Source organism: Ascidiella aspersa, chromosome 6 (genome assembly GCF_963924565.1).
Source record: "Ascidiella aspersa chromosome 6, kaAscAspe10.2, whole genome shotgun sequence".
Lineage (NCBI taxonomy): Eukaryota > Metazoa > Chordata > Ascidiacea > Phlebobranchia > Ascidiidae > Ascidiella > Ascidiella aspersa.
Genome location: NC_139452.1, coordinates 31,359,046 through 31,381,524, shown reverse-complemented (window position 1 = coordinate 31,381,524; position 22,479 = coordinate 31,359,046). Strand labels below are relative to the sequence as shown.

General features: G+C 32.9%; 1 protein-coding gene across 1 annotated transcript; it reads left to right on the top strand.

Annotated features, from left to right (window-relative positions):
* The first annotated feature begins 1,552 nt into the window (after positions 1 to 1,552).
* On the top strand, positions 1,553 to 19,811 carry LOC146141289 (uncharacterized). The gene is made up of 19 exons (XM_083392870.1): positions 1,553 to 1,960; positions 3,663 to 3,749; positions 3,973 to 4,059; positions 9,390 to 9,464; positions 12,016 to 12,150; positions 12,962 to 13,105; positions 13,462 to 13,527; positions 14,731 to 14,817; positions 15,153 to 15,198; positions 15,441 to 15,492; positions 15,557 to 15,689; positions 16,301 to 16,354; positions 16,417 to 16,564; positions 16,643 to 16,887; positions 17,705 to 17,840; positions 18,495 to 18,530; positions 18,825 to 18,958; positions 19,098 to 19,325; positions 19,611 to 19,811. Exons 1-19 carry the CDS (start codon positions 1,553 to 1,555, stop codon positions 19,782 to 19,784), a joined length of 2,475 nt encoding a protein of 824 aa, XP_083248996.1. The 3' UTR covers positions 19,785 to 19,811.
* Positions 19,812 to 22,479: the final 2,668 nt, after the last annotated feature.

Genomic DNA, 22,479 nt, shown 5'->3' with positions numbered 1-22,479 from the left:
AGTTTGTTTAGTTTCGATTTAGTGGAGTTCAGATAGCACGGTGATCATGTCTCACCTGTTGAAATATACAATACTATTAACCAGTTTTTTTTAAGGTTTGGTTTAGGTGACCGCTAAGTAGTTTTTTATCGACAAGACATAGCGAGAAACAACCATTACTTTTCTACTGTAGTTGCAAGTCCAAATTTTGGGAAACCGCTGGAGAAATTTGACCGAAACGGTCCCCCAAAACACCTTAAAAAAACACTGCTCTTAACTGTATTAGAACGTTTATATGATTGCAATGTTTGGCTAAAGATTAAGTGCACAAATATTAACATCATTGTTATACAGTTGAGATATTACGGTTGTATTCTTTTCGCAATTGAGTGAGTGAAAGCATTATTCTGTAATAGCAGTGGCGTAGCCAGCCGAAAATTTTTGGGAGGGCCAAAAAGTTGGAACTTTTTGTTTAGCTTTTGTCATTGTATTAACTGCCGTAACGAACACAAATAACAATGTTAGCAAACCGTTTCGAGCAGCAACTGACCGAGTGTTAAACGCAATACTCAAAAAACATTCAAAGAGCAAAAACTGTTTAAAAGTAGTAAAACTACATTAATGCATAGCAAACGTAATACTAACTGCATCGTTTGTGACGTAACAGTGCATGACAATTGAAGGTGTGGCATGCCTGTGATCGACTGTTGTGGTAGGCTACTGCTCATAAAAGCCACAAAACCAATTATTATTAAGAGTACAATATTTATAAATTTTGGGGGGGGGGCATGGCCCCTCAGGCCCTCCCTGGCTACTCCTATGTGTGATAGGGCGACCAGTGGTGAAATTTAGTTGGAACGTTCCGGAACGCCGTCCTATTAAAATATTTTTGCAGGTGTACGACGTACTGCTAAACAATGTTATTTTTCGCATATAAAGAAAACAATTAACTACAACTCAGCAGAGCAACATTTTGTGGGTATTTTTATATTTCTTTGAGAGGTAAAATTGATAAAAGATTTTTTTTTTCGATAAATTTATATAAACGAATTAAAAAAAACAGTACAAGATGCAATAAATTTGTCGACTCTTTATGACCACAGCAACTTAAATGAGCAACCAAGGGCTGTCAAGTCATTTTTATATGACGATAAATTTCATGCACGATTCCGTAAGCTTAGCATTTGGCTTTAAGGTTATTTAGCAAACATTTAATTTAGGCCTCTGTGTCGCTATTAGCGTTGTCATCTACCTAATCTCCCAACAGCATTGCTGTGGATAACTCTATGTTAGTAAGTGGGGTTTGGCTTCATTGAAAAAAAATTCCATCTGTTTGACATTTATACTTTTATTAGGGCTGATGATATTTTGTTCGCAGTTCTGTTTCTTTTATGTAGTTCCATGTTGGTTGAATGGTGCATGTTCTGTTTAAATCTGAGATGTTAGGACTAAAAAAAACGGAAAATCCTGTGATAATGGTGTAAATGTAAAGTCTTGCATTAAGACTGCACATTAAAAAACTTAAAAACTTTTTTTACTTTTTTGCAGATAAGTATTAAACTAACAAGAGATCATGTCAGTCAATTTTTCTCGAGCTGGTTTAAAACTTACAGGGAAGGCCGCAGAATATTTTGGGAAAGGACTTGGAGCAGCAGCGGCCAGTGTTGGTGCTGGGGCAGGCGTAGCTATTATAAAAGAATCCAAAGCTTTCACTGAAATCGTGGATAAACATGTCAAAACTAATGTCCACAAAAAACTTGAGGTTACTGACTCAACACCAGGTTCGCTGGTAGTACATTTGGAGGCAGAAACTAAGGAAGCATGCGATGAGTTGCTGAAGTCTTACTTGAATGGAGAGCTACTTGCTATCATCAACACGGCTGTGCAAGAATATGCGGAGAAGTACGACGATCCGCAACCAGTATATGACAAAATCAAGATCATTTATTTTAGGGAAGGAAGTGTGCCAGCGGAATCAGTGGTATGTTTGGTTGGTTAATCATTATTGAAGTGGCTTTCAACATTTTTTAGTAAATTTAAGCTTACAAACCCCTAAGTTTTTCAGTAACCCTAACTTTGGAATCCTTATATATAAAATACATGAAGTATTACATTTAACAAACGTGTTTTTTTTTTCTTCTTCCGTGGCCCATTTTCGTTGCACAAAAATTCTGTGGCCCTATTTTTTTTGTTTGTTTCTGTGGCCCAAAATAAATGTTTATGAAAAAAAACTATAAACTAGGTTTAGAACAAAAAACAGCCGATCATGTTTCAAAACAGATTATTTCTTTCACTGTGCATTAGTGAGATACTATCTGCTTAACAAAAAAATTACATTCCTTCTCAATTCATCCCCAAGCCATTCCTGTAAAATTAAGTATAGTGAAATAAATGAAACTAAATTTTTCAGAAAAACTAGCTTTTTTAAATTAGTCTGTGGCCCACTCAAAATGTTCCCATGGCCCATAGGTTAAAAACCGCTGATCTGGGACGTTACATTGTCCATTTAAGTCTTTTTCCGATTAATTTTGGACTTATTTCGACATGTTTAGGTCTTATCTAGACTATTTTAGATCTTATTCTGTTGTGGTTATTACTGCGAAGTTGTCGTTATTATGTCGGTGATTGGTATTATAGATTATCTGATTTAGATGCTGTTGCTTTAAAGGTCTTACTGTGTTTTTTACTTAAAACTACTGCTGAATCAATCAGCTAAGCTTAATAGGAAAGTAAAAAATACATTTTTACATATTACAAAATTTTTCTTTTTGCTCGCGGCGCACCTGGCAACCATCTGCGGCGCACCGGTTGAGAAACGCTGGTTTAAGTACATGAACTGTTATGTGAATGTCTATTGAGTAATTTAATTCTAATTTTATTTTGTTAAATATTAACTTGCTTGATTGTCAGACTCAAGGCTTAATTAACTTGAGTACTTCAGTGGGTCATACTAACAGAACTATGAAAGAAACTTAAATTATATTCAAATATAGTTATTGTAATATGCTTAATTTAAAATATGAGTATGTATAAAATACCCGCATAAATTGAGATGATTTTAAGGATGCAATTTTAAAAGACTGTTGCAAATGGACCGATTCAAAAATATTATGCTGGCCTTGACATATACCCGGTTTAGATGAAATTCCTAATTAAACAGGAAAACTAGACCATAATAAATAAAATTTAGGGTTTATTTTGTTAGCAGTTAATGCACAAAACTGGTATAAATACACAAAAGCAATAATTGGCATGTTAAAAATTCACTGGCTTTCCGTGTTCAAACTTAAACCTAAAACAATTGCAGAAAATGTTCTAATTTTACAAAAATTGGACTTAGAGTTTGTTAAAAACCGTTGGCTCGGGATTTTCGAAAGAGAATTCCATATGATTCTAGGATATTAGGTTTAAAATCTAGTTGGCGAATCCATAATATTCAATCCTAGTGTATTTTTATTAATCATGTAACTTTAATTTTGTTTGGAGGTGATGGGGGTTAATTATGATAAACCTTACAGTGACAACATTTACCTTGCGTCTTATCGGCCATGTGTGTCGCCGAAACATTGGACAAACAAATATATACCAGGAAACAAGTATATATATGTTTTGTTTTTAATAATATTTTACGTTAGGCTCGGAATTGAGTTTTGATGACTTTTAAGCATTTTTTTTTAATTTAGGAGGATGGCAATGAAAGGTATAATGATTCAGAAAAAAGTCCATTTGTGAGCAGCGAACATTTAACTACTTTTGGAACACGTCGTCTTGTAAGTTATACTTTTATTCTCACACAGCAATCTGGCCATTACAGCCAACAATACACCAATACACTTCTTTTTAACTATTTAAAAAGTTAAGCTTGTTTTATTCCATCACTGCTTGCTCTTTATTCAAAAACTATTGGCAATCGTGGAACAAAAATGGACAGTTTTTTGTTTAACTAGCCTGATAAAAATATAATTTTGTTAAGTTTTACTGTGTTAAACTTAGAAATTAAATGCTGACGACCCCCAACCTAAAAGTGCAACTTCAAGTACGCAAGCTGATGCAACTAAAGAACAGCCCTCTACAAGTCAAGTAAGTGTAAATAAGTTATTTCACCACCTACATACATATTGGCAGTTTTGTTATTAATCTTTGACTTATTTTTATTAATATTAACAGGTTATTGACACATTAATTTTGGTGTCTTGTTAGAGACCAGAATACATATTATAAACATTTTTAAATTCAAAAAATTTATAGCTTTTTCCATAAATAACCTACATTTCAGTGTTGCCAATATACTGTTGTTAATTTTATTGCTTTTACACAAACGCTTATTTTGTTATTGCATGCATTTTAGTTACATGTTTCTTATCTTGGTAAATAGGACTGAAAAAAGGTATATTGAATAAAATAACCATTAACATTAAATAAACGTATTAAATTTGTTTTAAAACGTTTATATTTTTTGTTGTTGTAGTTTTGTGAAAAGATTAGTGAATGAAATAACATCCAACAAAATATAAATTTATCGAACTAGTCACAAACTAGAAAAATTAACCTGTTAACGAAAAAAAACGTGACATATGTCCATCAAAAATTACTTACAAACATAAAAAAGTTGTAGCAGCAATTGTTTAAAATGCGCGAAATTTAAGCAAATACGTAATCCTGGTAGGTAGCATACTGCATCCAACGAAAAAAATCCCGTTTAAAAAGTAAATTTGTTTAGTGTGCAAACCGCTGCAATAAACACGATATTTTGCAAACTCAGTCCAAATATTGCATAGTTTATACTCGGTTAGGGTTGTTGTACGTTGTCTGGTTAGCGTCCTAATGCCTCATAAAAGAATGTTAAGGAAAATGTGGCAATAAATGTAATATTTTACGTAACGAACACCTGTGACATATGTCGATCGAAATTCACTAACATTCATAAAAAAGTCGTAGCAGCAATTGTTTAAAATGCGCGAAATTAAAGCAAATATGTAATCCCGGTAGGTACCATGCATCCAATGAAAGAAAATCCCGAAAAGACTATTTGCTTATTGGTCAAACCGCGGCACACGACATTTTGCAAACTTAGTCTAAATGTTGCGTAGTTTATGCTTGGTTAGGGTTACTGTACATTGTCTGTGTAAATGTCTTAATACTTCGTGAAAGAATCGTAATGAAACTGCTACAAAAACGCAATATTTTGCGAACTCTGCCAAGACATGCGTGAATAAACATATTGTAAGAAGCCATTAGGCTTAGGCCTGAATCACTGTCACAATATTGTTGGGAATGTTTGTTGTAGATATCCGTGTAGGTTTCCTGAGGTTTATTCAAAGTATGTTTATAAAAGTGAAAATGGTAAACCTTTGCACTAAAAGCCAAATTAAGCTGCGTCCAACGTCAGACAAACCCGTAACCCGTTAAAAATATAACTTGCTTACTGTTCAAACTGCGACAATAAACGCGATAAACTCTGCCTAAATTTGACATGGTTAAACTTCAGTGTTTACTTGGAACGTTGCACACGTTTGTTAACATGAATTGTAACATGTGATGTGCTTTTAACGTAATCCCGGTACTATATTTCTTCGAACGTAAGTAAAATCTCGCTTGAAACTGAAAATCGACTGCTATTAAAACCGCTGCAAGGACTAAATAGCCAACTGTTAAGCACGTCAAACATCTTTTAAGTTAAATACATTAAAATTTATTTTTTATTAGGGCAATATACCTAATTTGAGTTTTTATGAACCGCAGGTAATTGCGCCTGAAAAAAGGTTTTGCACAGTACGTTCTAAATTTTATGCGGTAACAGACATCGATAAGTTCCTAAACATAAAAGTTTTTAGTTGGAAACATTAAACTTTACTTTATTAAGGAAATAAACTTACGTTGATTTTTTTATGTCCAGGCAGGTAATTGCGCTTGAAAAATAGTTTTGCGCGGATACGTTAAACTTGGACTATCTCTTACGTGGTTAAAAAAACTGCAAAAAGCTACTAAACATAAAAGTATAAACTTTGTAAATTTCTTGATGTTTATTTAAAGTGTGTGTAGTAAACAGTGTTTGTTACGTCAACTTCATGTTCATTAAACCATTAAGAATTATTTTAAGGTATTTTTAAAAATATAATTACTTTTTATAACTGAAGATAAAACATATTTTGTTGTAAATTGTTTAACAGATATGTGCTTTTTCAACTGTTTGAAAAGTCATGTCTCTTAAATAAAGTAGATTTTTGTAAAATTAAGTTGATTTTGGTAAATTATAGCGTTCATTTCATTAGTGATATAAAATTTAAAATATGATAAAACATATCTAATCAAATCACGAATCTAAAATTCTTTCTTAGTGCTTTCAGCATACCAAGTTGAATGAAACTAGAAGGATATTTTGATTTAGTATACTTTGTATGCAGTGTGCCAGTTTATGAACAATTTTAAAATTTTAACAACTTGCATGCCAAACATTTTTCTATGTTCGGATTATTTGCACTGGCAATCAGGGCTGCGGCGTCGGTTAAAAACAACCCGAGTCCGACTCCGGCTCACATTCTAAAGCCTGTATTTCACTGATTTACGTAACTAAACTAAGACTTATATTCATCAATCCAATCATAGGGCTCATGGAAAATATGCCACCATATGATATTCCACCCTAACAATTTACAGTTTGCTGCCGCACATATCGGACTTGGGTAGTCTTACTGAGTCCCGAGTCCGACGCAGCCCTGGCTGAACATTGACCAGTAGTTGACCTTAAGTAAAGCAATTGTCTAAGGCCAGCAAGTTATGCGAGGTAACAAGGGGTTGTGACTTTTGCGCTGGATTGATCGCCCAAGAAAACGCTGTCACTGCACTGCAAGGTTATATTTAAAGCAAGGACTGTAAATGTGTCGCATTAGCGACAGGCCTTTATTGAAACTTGCCACTCCCGTATGTAGAATTAGGCCTGCCCATTGGCGGTAAAACATTAAATTATGTCAGTTCCAATTACCAAAAATAAGTGTCAGATTTGGATACGAATCTAAGAATTACATATTTTACTTTGAACATCCCTAATTATGCGGCGCAATATATTACAAGCTTTAATATATATGAACGGGTTTACTCGAAGAGAACTAAAACACAAGAAAAAACAAAAAAACGAAAACGGTGGGAAGAACTAGAAAGGCAGGGTGAACAAGTAAATAAAAAATATCAAAAGACTGGATACTTAAATAAGGTATTTTGACCCCTTTATTTGACTCTAAAAGTTTTCTAAGATTTTATTTCTATAACTATTTTTTCTAAATATTCTTCATAAAATTAGGGTCTGAGAGCAACAAACAATAAAAGTTGGTTCTATTGACAACTTATAGTGAAAATGTGCGATCTATATTACATTTAATCTTTGGAAAAACTTGGGTGTTCTCATAAACAATGTTTCCAACTATTTACCTCCGGCTAACTAGAGATGTCCATACTTGATATTTCATTTCAATACCTGATATTTTGGGCGCAAAGTATCGCGACACGATCCAATGCTAACTGATAATAATAAAAAAGGCACCCATTCATGTTGTTGTATAAAACATAAACGAGCATTGCAATAAATTTTTGTTTTTAACTTTGCCAAACTTAGAAGTCGGGTATTGTAGACTGCCACTTATCAATGGTGATACTGCAAGAATTTTAAAATGAATATATAGATATTCATTATATTTTCGTGGAACCTTGTAACAAAGATGCGCTTTTGTAGCAAGAGGTTATGCCTATTTAGTATGGTTAACATGTATTTTTTTTTGTGTGTGTTTGTTGGGGGGGGGGGGGGGTTATCGTAATATACTTACAGTGACATCTATTAATCACAAAACACTTTGCTAACATGTGTTTATATATTGTAATAAAAAAGTCTCATAAATGTTTAACATTTTGAACAACTGTCATTAGTGGCAGTTGTGTAAACTGTTCTGAAAGATTATATATAAAAAAAAAATGAAACATGATAGAAACACCAGGTTGTTGCCTATACTTAACATTTTGCCAATGTAATGAGTACAATACAACACTGTCAACACACTTAACTCTTTAGCAATTTAGTCTTATTTTACAAAGCATTGTTGTGTGTCAGTTCCATTTTACTACAAACATTAGCATTGTGCATAACCTGGCTGAACATTGACCTTAAGTAAAGCAATTGTCTAAGGCCAGCAAGTTATGCGAGGTAACAAGGGGTTGTGACTTTTGTAACTTAACGCATTCAAATAAATTGCAAACTCTGTACCTGGCATTACTGTTAGTCGATTGCCCAATAACGCTGGATTGATCGCCCAAGAAAACGCTGTCACTGCACTGCAAGGTTATATTTAAAGCAAGCATTGTAAATGTGTCGCATTAGCGATAGGCCTTTATCGCAACTTGCCACTCCCATATGTAGAATTAGGCCTGACCATTGGCGGTAAAACATTAAATTATGTCGGTTCCAATTACCAAAAATAAGTGTCAGAATTGGATACGAATCTAAGAATTACATATTTTAGTGTGAACATCCCTAATTAAATTCGCGCGCAGTGCCAAAAAAAATTTTGGGAGGAATGTTTTGTTTTTTGGGGGTAGGGAGGGCATTTACGATTGATGTCTGCCTGGTCTACAACATAAAAACCCTGCCCAATTTAATACCTGTTTCAAAATTTCAATTTGCGCGTTAGGTAAACACGAGTCTGTATCAACGTTTGGCCGCCAACATTTGTATTTTCCTAAACACGTGCACGGCTGCAAAGGTAATACTAAACGGCCGCAGGTTGTGCACCCAAGCTCTGATTAAACTGTTGCAACAAATGTATGATTTTCAACTAATTGAAAAAAAGCAGCAAAAACTTTTATGCAAAGCGTGAAAAAAGTTACGGTTACTTGGTTGACAATTTTAAATAAGAGACAGATTGATAAAACATAAAAAAGCACATTGCTCGAAATACTGTTATATTCATACAACAAAAAAGTAAAAAAGGTTGCCTACAAATGTAATCCATTAAAATAATTTTCTTTAGGCAAGGTTAACTAAATGTATGAACTTATTCCTACTTCTGTGCCACTTTAATGTAAGACTCGGAAAAGTATATTGAATCAAATAAACATTTACATTAAATATATTTGTATTAAACTTACTTAAAAGCAATTATGTTTTTTGTTGTTGTAGTTTTGTGAAAAGATTAGTGAATGAAATAACATCCAAGAAAATATAAATTTATCTAACTAGTCACAAAGTAGAAAAAAAACCTGTTTACATTGTTGATTTATTCAATTTATTTACATATTTATACACTGACAACATGTTTGGAATTGTACAGGTTAAACTTGGTATTCATCACTTTTAGTACTTTAATATTTGCATGAAAAAAACTTTACTTGACTAGTAGTGATTAAATGTTTTATTTTTAATTTAGGCGGATGACAATGAAAGTGACAATGATTCAGATGAAAGTTCATCTGACAGCAGCAAACATTCAACACATTATCCTGTAAGTTATACTTTAAATTTCACACAGCAATCTGGCCATTGCAGCCAACAAAATAGCAATACTTAACTATTTGAAAAGTTAAGCTCATTTTATTCCATCACTACTTGCTCTTTAAACTATTAATCTGTGAAGTGCTATTACCACATTTATGATAATCTTTGTAAAAATTACATAAAATAGAGTCACATAGATTGTCTGTATATTCTTGTAATTAATAAAATAGGATTGTTCAACTTTATTCACTTTAGTATAATATCATATATATTTTACTATATTCTTTAGAGCAGGGGCGGGCAACATACGGTAGGGATTTTGAGCGGACCGCAGACAGTTTCCGGTCTTACATAATAATGTGGCCCGCGGACACAGTCTGTCGCAATCCCCCACTACTTGCTTACTACGTCAAACAATAGTGATTGTTAGTTAATTTATAGTTCTTTGATTTGGGTTAAAATTAGAGGCTATAATATCTAAATAAGAACAACATCAACGTCGGAATAACACACAGTTCGGAATAAGACCTAAAGTGAATCAGACCCCAAACTCACCCCTAAGTACATCTAATATTCCAACCCTAACCCCAAACAGGGCCAGAAAATCAGGTGCCAGATCATCGGCGACATGCAAACTAGAACGGCCGAAATTGAAAAAAACGGCCTATGTCATACCCATGGGCATCGATCGTCCCATAAGTTCTCCCTACAGTTACAGGCCTTATGTTGGTCGTTAAGGCCTTATTCTGAAGAACTTGGGACTTATTTTGACAGATTTGTGTCTTATTTAGACGATTAAGTTCTTACTTTCGTGGATATCGCTGAGTATTTGGCTTTATTATGTCGTTGGTGGAAAAGCATCAAATACTATATATGTTTTTTTATTTTTCTGCTTTAGGTATTGTTGCTTTTTAGGAATTTAGGTCATATTGCGTGTTCCCAAATTAGATTCAGAATTTACAATAAATATTTTCTCTAGGATTTTGCTAAGAAACATAAAGTTGCAAATTTAACAAGGATTGGATGCCAAAGTACATTTTTCACTTAAGTCGGCAAGAAAAAAGCAGTATGTTTGCTGTGCAATGAAAGTGTTGCCGTGTTGAAAGAGTACAACATTAGCCGCCATTATGAAAAAAAACATGTAAACTTTGGCAGTACAATTAATATATCGATCAGGAATCCGGCCAGCCAAGTACTTCATTTTTCCATGTCAGGCCCACCAACTGGAGAAGTTGCTCGCCCCTGCTTTAGAGCATTGATAACGATGTGTTTAAGATGCAAATGAAACTTTACCCCCACAGGAGTAAATAAGTTATTTCAACACATATAAATACATTTATAATTTCTAAATTTTTTTGAAAGGTGCATACCAATAATTGTCGTTTGAAGAACGAGTTTACTGCCAAAGATTTGTTTCTGTCTAGTGGCTTAAAATAAAATTGTTTTCTGTTTAGACACAAAACTATTTTGCGAATGTAATTAATACAAGTATTTAAAAGTAAAAAAATAATCTAGGATCTTGGTAGTCAAACTCATGATTAACTTTAACAAATTCATAAAGTAAATGTAAATCATTTCTTTAAACACACTCTTCACTTCTTTCCAACTATTTATATACATTAAACTGTAAATTTATTCAGTCTTAAACTTGTTTTAAATACAGATGCCAGCGAGTAATGCAGCTGTTTTTTTTTATAAGTTACACACCAATGATTGTCATTTGCAGAACAATTTTATTGCCAAAGATTTGTTTCTTTCTAGTGGCTTGAAATAAAATTGTTTGGACACAAAACAAAAGGACACAGCCTATTTTGCAAATGTAACTAATTATGCAATGTTTTTTTTTGTTTAAAGATTTTATCAAACTCTTTATTAGCCTTACTAAAACAAATTCTAGAATCTTGATCCCAAATATTTATATACACTACTGGTTAAAGGGGTAGAGGTTTAAACTGCACACCTTTATTTATTTTTATTAGTAAATAGCACTATTGTACAACTGGTGGCATTTTCCAGATCATCCAACTGTGAATTTATTAAGTCTGACACGTTGAGATTTTCATAACTAAAATATTGACAAGGGTTTGTCTTAAGTGTAACTACCTTCGCCAATTTTAAGGGAATTATCCTAAAAGTTGTCTTTGTAATACAGGGTATGTCCTATTTCTAGAAATCTTTATTAAGATTTTACTAATTTATATTTATACTTCAAAAAGTGTGCTGAACATAAGATGTTGGTTTCTATCATTAACTTTTTGGTGGGCTGTTGTGGTTGTTTGGAATCCTATATTATTATTTTTATGGATATATTTAAAAATAATATTTAAATATTAATCTGATTCACCAAATGTTTCAAATATCTCATTGCTGAAAGGTTTAATTTTGATTTTTACCTTTCAAACTATTTTACACTGAGAGGGCAATCGACCTTTGATGATGAAAACGTCATCAGTTACAAAAGATTATATTTAAATTTTGATCCGATTTAGCAAATGTTTCAAATATCTCATTGCTAAAAAGTTTAATTTGGATTTTTACCTTTACACTATTTTAAACAGAGAGGGCAATTGACCTTTGATGGTGAAAACCTGAATCAACTGTTACAAAAGCTTACCGAAGAGCAACAAAAACAGGGTAAAAAACTCGAAGAACAACTGAACACAATCAATCTAAAGATTGAACATCTAAATAAGGTATTTTGGAACACAAAAATCCCTTCTTTCATCTGCTTACCAAAAATGTGCATTTGCAGAACTATTTTACTGCCAAAGATTTGTTTCAGTCTAGTGGCTTAAAATAAAATTGTTTTCTGTTTAGACACAAAACTATTTTGCAAAATGATGCTGCCCATTTTGCAAATGTAATTAGTTATGCAATGTTTTTTAAGCAACAAGTATGTAAAAATTTTATCAAACTTTATATTAGCTTCTTAAATAATAATCCAGGATAGTCAAACTCATGATTTACTACGAATTCAAAAAATAAATGTAAAACATTTCTTTAAACACACTTTTTACTTAACAAAAGTATTTTTTTCTATTCCCATTTATTTTTACTAGTAAATAACACCATTGTACAACTTGTAGCATTTGTCAGATGATCAAACAGCTTATTCAGTCTAAATCTTTTAAATATAGACACAGTGAGATTTTTATAACTAATATATAGGCCAAGTGTAACCATACATTCGCTTTATTATCCTAAAAATTTTATTATCCTAAAAAGGGAATTATCCTAAAAGTTGTTTTTGTAAAGGGTCTGTCGTATTTCTATAAACCATTATTAGGATTTTACTAATTTATATTTATACTTTGAAAAGTGTGCCAAACCTAAGATGTTGGTTTCTATCATTAACTTTTTGCTGTGCCGTTGTGCTTTATTTGGAAACCTATATTATTATTTTTATGGATATTTTTAAAAATAATATTTAAAAAATTAATCCGATTCAGACAATGATTGAAATATCTTATTGCTAAAAGGTTTATTTTTTTTTGCCTTTTTAAGTATTTCACACAGAGAGTTCAATCGGCCTTTGGTGATACATTGGAAAACATAAGCAAGCAGCTACAAAACTTAACCACAGAAGAACGAAAAAGACAAGGTGAACAACTAAACAAAATCTATCAAGAGATTCAACACCCAAAAAAGGTATTTTGGAACATGAAAACCCCTTCTTTTGATGCTGAAAGTTAAAGAATAGTTAAAAAACAAGAGCAACAAAAAATAAAAGTTGGTTCTATTGACAATTTATAAGGAAAATGTGCAATCGATATTAAATTTAATCCTTAAAAACTAGGGTCTTATCAACAATATTTCACATTATTTACCTCTAGCTAACTGGCCATGTCTGATATGACATTTCATTTTAAAACCTATACACAAAGTTTTGCAACGTAAAGTATGGCGATGCGGCTGATAATAATTCAGAGCCACCATCTGTGTTGTTGTTGGAAACATTAACTAGCATTTGTATAAATTTTACTTTTTATACTTCTCCAACTTAGAAGTCCAGTGTTGCTGCAGAAATTCAGGATGATTTATCAGTTGAACAGCAGCACACTACAAGCAGTGTAAGTGTTCCTGCTATTTTAATGAGCAACTTAAAATATATATTTAGTATATTTGCTTGAAACCTTTGTCACAAAGATGTGCTTTTAAAGGGCTGTTGTCTGTTTAATTGGCACGGCTTTAATTGTGACAAATTAAAACAAAACTAGAAAAAAATGTTTACAGTTGAGTTGTTATTAACCACGAACATGAAAAAGAGTTTCTAATTTTTGAATTTAAAATGAATAAGTTTGATCAGTGATCGCCAAACTACAGCCCACAAAGTTAATATTTTGGTCGGTGGGATATTTCTTGAAATCTTCATATCCAGCCCGCGATGGTTGGTCTCTATAACCCCTTTAAGAACAAGTTTATACGCGATAGAAGCTCGAACAACAAAAGGCTGCCATGGCTATTGCGAACAATACATCTTAAAATAACTCAAGTGGAAGCAAACAAGCTTAAATTGCCCAAAAGACTTAAGTCAAGTCAAGTCATAAATAAGTTTGAGCAGTGATCGCCAAACTACAGCTCACAAAGTTAATATTTTTGGCCGGTGGGATATTTCTTAACCGTATTTATAGTATAGTAACGTTTGTGTATAGTAACGTTTGTGCCCAACTGTGCAAGTGACGCCAGTTTCCTGTGAATCTGGCTTTGCTAATATCAGCGGCAATCATAAGCTTCAGACTTAATTGCACTGTTAAGTTAAGTCTTTGCAAAACTGGTAATATGTGCGACATCCTTGAGACACATCCTAGAGTAGTGTTTCTTGACCTATGTATGGGTTGCAACCGAGACTGTCGACGTTTGATTTGGTTGTAGGCTGCAGTTGTTAATTATACTACAATGCGAGACAGATCTTTATATCTAGCCCGCGATGGTTGGAAAAAAGTTAAGCCCTTCAGATTATGTTTAGATTATAGGGTCTGACTTGATACCTTCATAAATCAGTGATTTGGGAAAATTGGCGACTTATACAGTGCAATAAACAATAAACATCCTAAACAAAAATAGTCTGTTATATATAATATAATCAATAATAAGATTTTAGTTTTTAATCATATTTTTACTCAAAACAATGTTAAAAGTTTGTTAAGTATTGCTGTTGTTTCTTTTGTTAACTTCAAACCTGTGATGTTATTTGTTTGCCTACTTAACATTACAATATTATTATTTAGATAATGCTCCTGTTCCAATAATTATCTAAAATGTTGTTTTTTCAGAACGTACAACCACCCTTCTCTGATGTTGAGGAAAACTTACATCAAATTCGCGAACAGCTAAGCACACTAGATGACAAGTTTTTTAAGGTCTAAAAGCAATAAAAAATTTAGCTTGGTTAATATAACACAACACTGTCAATCCTTTTAAATAACGTTATTACCTTTACAAATCATTCATTCCTATTCTCATAATTAATTTAAACATAAAACGCAAACAGCTAAGCAAAATAAATAAAAAGCCGAAAAGGTGTATTTCCTGACAAGTGACAATGTTTAGCATTAATGCAGCATGTCTCTGTATTTTGAAGTTATAGTTTTTAGTGCAAAACAATAACTAAGAATATCAAATAACCAATCAAAATATTTATGTGATTGGTTTCTTTATTCTGTTTTAAAAAATTGTGTGGTCATATTTGTTACAGAATCATAATGAAATACTATCAAAGCTTAAAGAAGATAACTACTCAGGTATTTTCCAATTCCTATGCAACAATTCTAAACTTAGTTTATTTCAGGATTTTTTTGGTTTATTTTGGATACCTATTTTTATTTAACTCAGTGCAACTTTTGACGTTGGACCATCATTTAAATTTAGAAAAAAAACTTACGCATAACCAATTTAATTATGGAGTGTTTTTTTTAAAAGATCCCTTAAATAGAACAACACAATATATTAGTTAAAATGGATTTGTTTTTAATAAACTATTAAGAGTTCGAAATTGGAGAGGGACCAATATTCAGGAATCGCACAAAGATTTATTTGTAAGTTGCATTTACAAATTAAAAATATTTGTTTTTCAAATTTCTAAAACATTGGTACGTTTAGTGCATGGACAACAGAAAAACGGCGTCCACGTTGCGTAAAAAAGTGTTACAACAAGGTTAACTTCGACAAAGCAATAGATGTGCTTGAAAGAACATCGAATGATAACATAATCCGATATTATCATTGTACAGAGGTAGGTAAAAAAGATGTGTAGGATGGGCTTGGTGGAACAATGTGTTCTAACTTGCGAAAATATTGCATTTATCAAAATGAACGTAGAACTCTTCAACAGACTTACCGAAGCATTCGATTATTTAAGTATATTTTTGCAAGCCATGCTAAAAAATCAGAAGAATAACAGTCTGCAGTGAGGTTCGAACTCACGACCTCGGTTATACCAGGACCGTCGCTCAACTAACTGAGCTACACAGGCTCAGAGGGGAGCAAGTTGACAATCAGCCATATCACCGTTGCCTGTTCGTACAATTTCACATCAAGGAGGGATACAGTACCACATTCAGTTGTGAAAGATATGTGTGTATGCATATTTCATTTTCTGAAAAGAAGGTTTTTTTATTTAAAATAAAACCTAACCAGCTTTTTGCAATCACCCATGTAAACCGAGTCCTTGTTTAAACCCTAAAATGACCTGTTGAGTTTGTTTGGAGTAGCATAATATTGTGTTTGTTAGGTAATAAATTTGAACTTACTAGTCTCTAATCAATTACGATTTTGCGTGTAATCTTTTATATGTAATAGCGTGAACGATTTACTTCAATAATGAAAGATGGGTTTTCTATTTAGGTGAAGTCTGTTGGATATATCATTATGGAACTTTGTATCACAAATTTAAAACATGTAAGTTTGCTGTTAAAACCATTAAAATAAAAAATTGCTTTTATGGTGTTTGTTGTCTACAGTATGTCGAAAACCACAGTGAGTATATTGACAAGGAAAACACCAGATTGATTACAGGAACCAAGGTAAAAGATCATTTGGACATTAAACCTCTAGATATCCTTGAGCAAGCATGCAAAGGGCTAAATCACCTTCACTCAATGCATATAAGTATGCCGTGGTGGTTTTCTAAAATACAAGCAAATAAACAAAATACATTACAACTTGCATATTTTGTTTTAATTTCAGTCCACAAAAATTTCAAACCAAGCAATGTTCTACTTACTAAGGAAGGGGATAAAGTATGCATTAAAATATCTGACTTTGAACTGAGTAAAATTATGGATGATGATGACAAAAAAAAACAAGAAGACTGGACTGAAGAACCTAGTTCTGCACAGATGAGGATTTTGGATGGCAACCGAACTACTACTGATACTAGTGATCGTGGGACTATGATGTATACTGCAAAAGAGGTTTTATATGCAAAAATTGTAAGTCAAGCAATGTGTTTATCTCTGCTGATTTTACTTATAAAATTACTTAAAAGAACAATATATAAATCTCATAAAAAAGTGTTTTTAGACGAGTATTTATTTTATAGTATCGTTAAACTTCACATTTATCCAAGCTGTTTTACTTGGTTTGGTTTCTTTACAATTTGCACAAGTTGAATTATGGGCATTCAAGCCTGTTTGGCAATGAAATCTAAAATTATTTTTTTATCAACCAGTTGTGTTCTATTGCATAGTCGCGGCTTACCTACATTATTCAACAATGGATTTGTAGATAGTTTTGCTCACTGGTATTCAATTGTTCAAAATTAGTGTTTCTAATCAAATGGACCACGACCCATAATTGTGCGGCCGTTTGATCTGGTTGGGCGGCCTACTGTTGTGGTTAGATTTATTGAGATGAAAAAAATCAAGGAAAATTGGGTCGCCTCGGAAATAGGTTAAAAAACTCTGATCTAAGGTCAAAGTTCTATCTCAAAGCTTTGCAAAGAGCTGCGCATCAGTTGATCTTAAAGAAGAATGCGCTGGAAGTAACTTTGCAACAAGGCTTGTCATTGATTTCACATTTTAATCTCCACCAGTTTCTTATATGTAGCATCCATTTAATAAATAAGTAGGTGTTTTTAAATGAACATCAAATTAGGCTTTTTTTCACACATGTTCTACATAAAGTTAAAAGGAATGATATTTTAAATGCTTTTGGTTCATCTAAATTTTAGATAACAATAAAATATTTCAAGCAACCTACATATCATGATGTATAAATTTTATGTTGTACTTGGATCTTTCTTTGCAGAGCAAAAAGTCGGACATCTTCAGCCTGGGTGTTACGTTTTACTTTGTGCTCACTAACGGAAAACATCCTTTTGGTGGATACTTGGAACATTTATACACAGTTAACAGGAGTAAACCACCAACTTTGGACAAACTTGGTGATGAATCAAATCACAAATTTAAACAACAAATATTTTTGTAACACAAACATAGTCGTTTAAAAGAAGATTAGGCCTTTGTCCAAAATAATATTTTTTATTTTAGTGTACCATAGCAGTTTCAAAATTTTGTTATTTGTTAGTTTATTGACTTTTGTAAAGTGTGTCTAAAAGTAATCTATTTATTAATCCATGTTATATTTGTTTGCATGTTAATGCAGGATGGTTAATATTGTTCAGGTTGGTGAACGTATGTATTTATCATGAAATTTTGTGCTTGATTATTTAAAAAAACAAAATTTGTAAAGATTGCAAAAAAAATGTTTTCTTACTATTATTAAAAAGATTTGACGTAATATGTATATTTGTTACTGGGACCAGCCATTTAGGAAATCCTAATGCATCATTACACTTTTTTCACCTATGAAACACCATGTAACCTTTTTAAGCTAGCCAAAAATCAGACTCCTTCTGAATGACCGAGTTGGTGATTTTTATTTTTAAAGCAGGATAAGGTTTTCCACAATTTAATTTATTAACTTTTTCAGTCGTCGTTTTTTGGTTAGCCTTAAAAGTTAGCACGGTGTTTTTTCTGATTAACCGTTTTCTTTTTGAACGTTGAAGTTGCTAATCATTACATATTATTTTTTTTAGATAGCAACAACTTAGATCGAAGTCAAGACTTGTCAGGTAAATTGTTATTGTTATTGTTATTAAATGTACAAAGTTTTTTTAGAACTTTGCACTCCTTTTTTATGTCACCATGTTTTTAAGTCATACTGTAGAAAAATAAAACACAACAACTGAAGACAAAAACCTTGTTATACTAAATTTGTATCTCCATTTTTTTAGCAATTTTTAAGGTAAATAATTTGTTTGTGACATCCACTGATTTCAATAACTCTTTAAAAACTGTTTGTTCCCAAACATTTGTAAATACTCCTTGATTATTTGCCGCCATAATATTTGATATGTGGTTACCAGAGGCCCAGTGGGCAGAATCCAGGCAAATTATCCGTCAAATGCTGCTTCACGAATATAAACAGAGACCAACTATTGAACAAGTTCTTAAGCATCCACTGTTTTGGAATGCAAGAAGGAGAAAAGATTTCATTTGTGTAAGCTGAAAAAAATATATAAACACCATAATAATAACTTTTGGGGGGAAAAATTGTTTGTTTTTTATATTCACTGAATTTATTCTAAAAACCTAACAAAGTTTATTAATAATTGTGGCATTTTATGTTTTTGTTTTAGGATTCATATGTGGAGAATGAAAGTCGATTAAAAAATATCGAGGATTTAGAATTGCATGAGAAATTAAACAACTACAACACTCAACTTCTATCAGATGGTGAAAAAAATGAAGCAAAGTTCGAGATATGTCTAGAAATTCTCCCACAATCTGTGAGGGAAGTGACCGGGATGCATAAAGTTAGAAGCTGCAGAAATGTTGAGGAATTTTTAACCGTCATGGGAAATAAGGTGGGTTGCAATGCAGAACTAAAACACATCGAATAACTAATTTTGTTTTATCGCCTTAGGTTTTTTACAGTTAATTCTTTAAATTTAATTTTCGTCAGAAATTGATTGTAATAGGAATTTCAAAGCCTTTACTGAAGTAGGTAGCATGAAGGTTTTGAATATCGCGATTCGAAACGTTCACAAAATACTACCTACTTCTTTATGTGGCTCATATTACTTCTACGTCTAACTACAACCTCCAACCATTAAACTACAAAGTAATTGATTGCATTTGTTTTATGCCAGGCTTCTCACGAAGAAGATCTTTCTGATCCTGAAAAAAAGGAGCTTTTTGGAGACAAGAAGGGTGATGAAAAATGGGAAACATTTCTGAATTGCTTCCTGGAAGGTCGTGAACATCTGCTCGTTCATTTGTACGAAGTCTTCAAAGATGTTGAGGGTCTTAGTGGATACTACTAGGACACTAAAATGCTTCCGTTGGATGGTACAAGGTAATTATTTTAAATATATTGTTTTGTAGTATTTACTGCTATAGTTTAATTTTATATTTAATTTTGTTTTTTATACCCACATTACTTAAACGGAGGAAATATTGTTGCACACTTAAATACAAGAGGGCATATTTTTCAAGGGCTGGGTTTGTGCCAGGGCTGCGGAGTCGGTTAAAAAAACAAATGTAAGATTTTGTCGAGTCCCTATTTCCAGCTCTGACTCTACAGTAAGGCCTACCATTTGTCCCCTTTTCTTGAGAAAACTGAATGGTCCTCCGAGGACGCTCAAAGATGTCCAAATGTACTGTTTTTTTCGCATTTCGAGTTAGTTGCTCATACTTTTTTTTGCGCTAGCTCTAAGTTAATAATTAATTTTTGCAATGATTCCAATGGTTTCGCTGTGTTGTACACCACTCCTACAGCGCTGTACAAACTCTGTTTTTGCCAACTTTAACATTAAAACTCAAACTTTTTCGCGCGAATCGATAATGTTTTTGCAATATTTCTGCTGTTGTTGTGTGTTATCACATCTTTCGAAACACGATAACGCAAAGTTTAATTTTTGCGCTTTCATTTCTATTTGCGCTGACATCGCGGCCTTACAACTGTGGAGTGAATGCCCTCACGACACGTTTGTCAAAATCATCTCGTGCACGAGCAATTTGTTGTGTGCCCAACGCTAAAATCCTCCTGAATTTACAGTTTAGCGCCAATTAAACCCAATTTTTTTCATGCTTTGCGCGACCGACGACAAACTTTACTATTTTCAAGTTGTCTCAGTGATATTTAATTAAACATGCCGAAGTGCTTTTCGTAGAGAGGGGGGGCGCAAGGCATGGGAAAATTACCAACACGGCTGAAAAAGATTAAGAACCACTTTGTCTGGCATCAGGTGGTTCTCAGCAGACGCTTTCTTTAAATTTAGACTACAACAAACCAAAATATAAGCTATACATTATAATGCTAAAAAGGAAAACTCTGTTTACTGATGAGTAGCGTGTTAATTTCGATGCTGAATGCAATGCTTGGATATGGCACGTTTTTCTCAAGGCAAGAAAATGTCCTTTTTTAAGGTGCTGAAAATATGGTAGCCCTACTCTACAGCCTGTATTTTAACAATTTACGCAACTAAATTAAGGTGGATTTTTCGCAATCCACTCATATTGGTGCCATAATTGATCCACCCGCGGGCATTACATGGTTAAAAAATATTTTACCATTTGCTATTACACTTTTACAACTTTCATTTTGCAGCCTTAGCAGTTTCAAATTGGTACTGTGCATGCGCACGTCGGACTCGGGACTCGGGTAGTTTTACGTGGTCTTACCCGAGTCCGACTCCGACTCCGCAGCCCTGGTTTATGCACGTCATATAATCTAACTTTTAAATGAGATTGCAGTTTCCTAAATCACATGGTGTTCAGGCAATTTCCTAAAATAAAATGATTACTCATGTTCTTGTTTTCAAAAAATCCGAACATGCAAACTTTAGCCTAATGTGAAGCCCAACAATCAGTACCACGCTCAGTAAGCTGGTAGATATTCAATCGATGCCAAAACAAGGTTTCTTGGTGCAAGAAATCTTTTATAGACGCAGAATCCACGAACGTATACTTCTAGTATATAAAGAAATTATAACATAATTTGGTAGAATGCTAAAAAGGCTGGTATCGCTGCCGATCTGATATCCGTTTAATTTCAGTCATAGTTTGCAATATAACTGAGCGTCTATTAATTTGATTTCTTTTTTTAGAAAATAGCTTATGGTGGCACAGTTTACCAGCAGTAAAATAATTGTTTGCTTGATTACCCGAAAACATTACAATTTAAAATGGCGACCACTTAACCATTCCATTAATCCTATTTTTTATATTTACAGGATTCTTACTTAGTCATCTACCCGAACGTGGATCTATTTCTTCAAAATATTTTCTATATCATCATTTTTATTTGTGCTGCATTTATTTGATTTTGGTGTTCGAATCTTGATACTTTATGTTCAGCTATAAGTTCAAAGGTTTTCGCACTTTCCTAAGCACTTCTCTTTTTGTTAACTTGTAACTTTCATCGGCTGTAAGCACTCCCACTGTTTTCTAACTTTTTTTCTAACTTTGTTGTGTAAATTTAATCCGCACAATATCAATGTTTGTGCGCCTGTGAAAACGTTTTATCCAGTGACACGCAAAATGAAAGCCATTTGTTCACCAGCACTATACCCCGGAAATAAGCAGTGATAAACAACCTATAGCAATACGGTGTCTTTGTACTTTCCAACCCTTTTTAACATTTCAAAGTTCAAACCCAACCCTAATATGCATTTCTTTACTTTTGTAATATGCAATATAATTGCTAATTTTGTGCCTTGTCAGTGGTGATTTATAGCAGGTTGTAAATATTAAATCACACTGGTTGACAGTATTTTTTCTTTTGTGTTTTTTGCAAGCATTATATCATAAATAGGCTTAACCCAAAGCTATACGCAAGAGTAATTTGTATCGACTGATATTGTGGTCAAATAGGAGTAGAACTAATTAGTTTTTGTGTTGTTATTAATTAGTCCGTTAAGCAGAACCGCTGAAAAACATTTCCGAGAACTGAATCAAAAAAGCGATTTCATTAGACATCACTCAATGCTGGAATTGTAAAATAATGAGTAACACAAA

Bases quoted from the DNA above. Each gene is read 5' to 3' on its own strand.
- LOC146141289 (XM_083392870.1), top strand. From the start codon at position 1,553: ATGTCAGTCAATTTTTCTCGAGCTGGTTTAAAACTTACAGGGAAGGCC. The intron at 13,528-14,730 runs GTAAGTGTTCCT...TTGTTTTTTCAG, and splicing joins AGCAGCACACTACAAGCAGT to AACGTACAACCACCCTTCTC. The intron at 16,888-17,704 runs GTAAGTCAAGCA...CTTTCTTTGCAG, and splicing joins AGGTTTTATATGCAAAAATT to AGCAAAAAGTCGGACATCTT.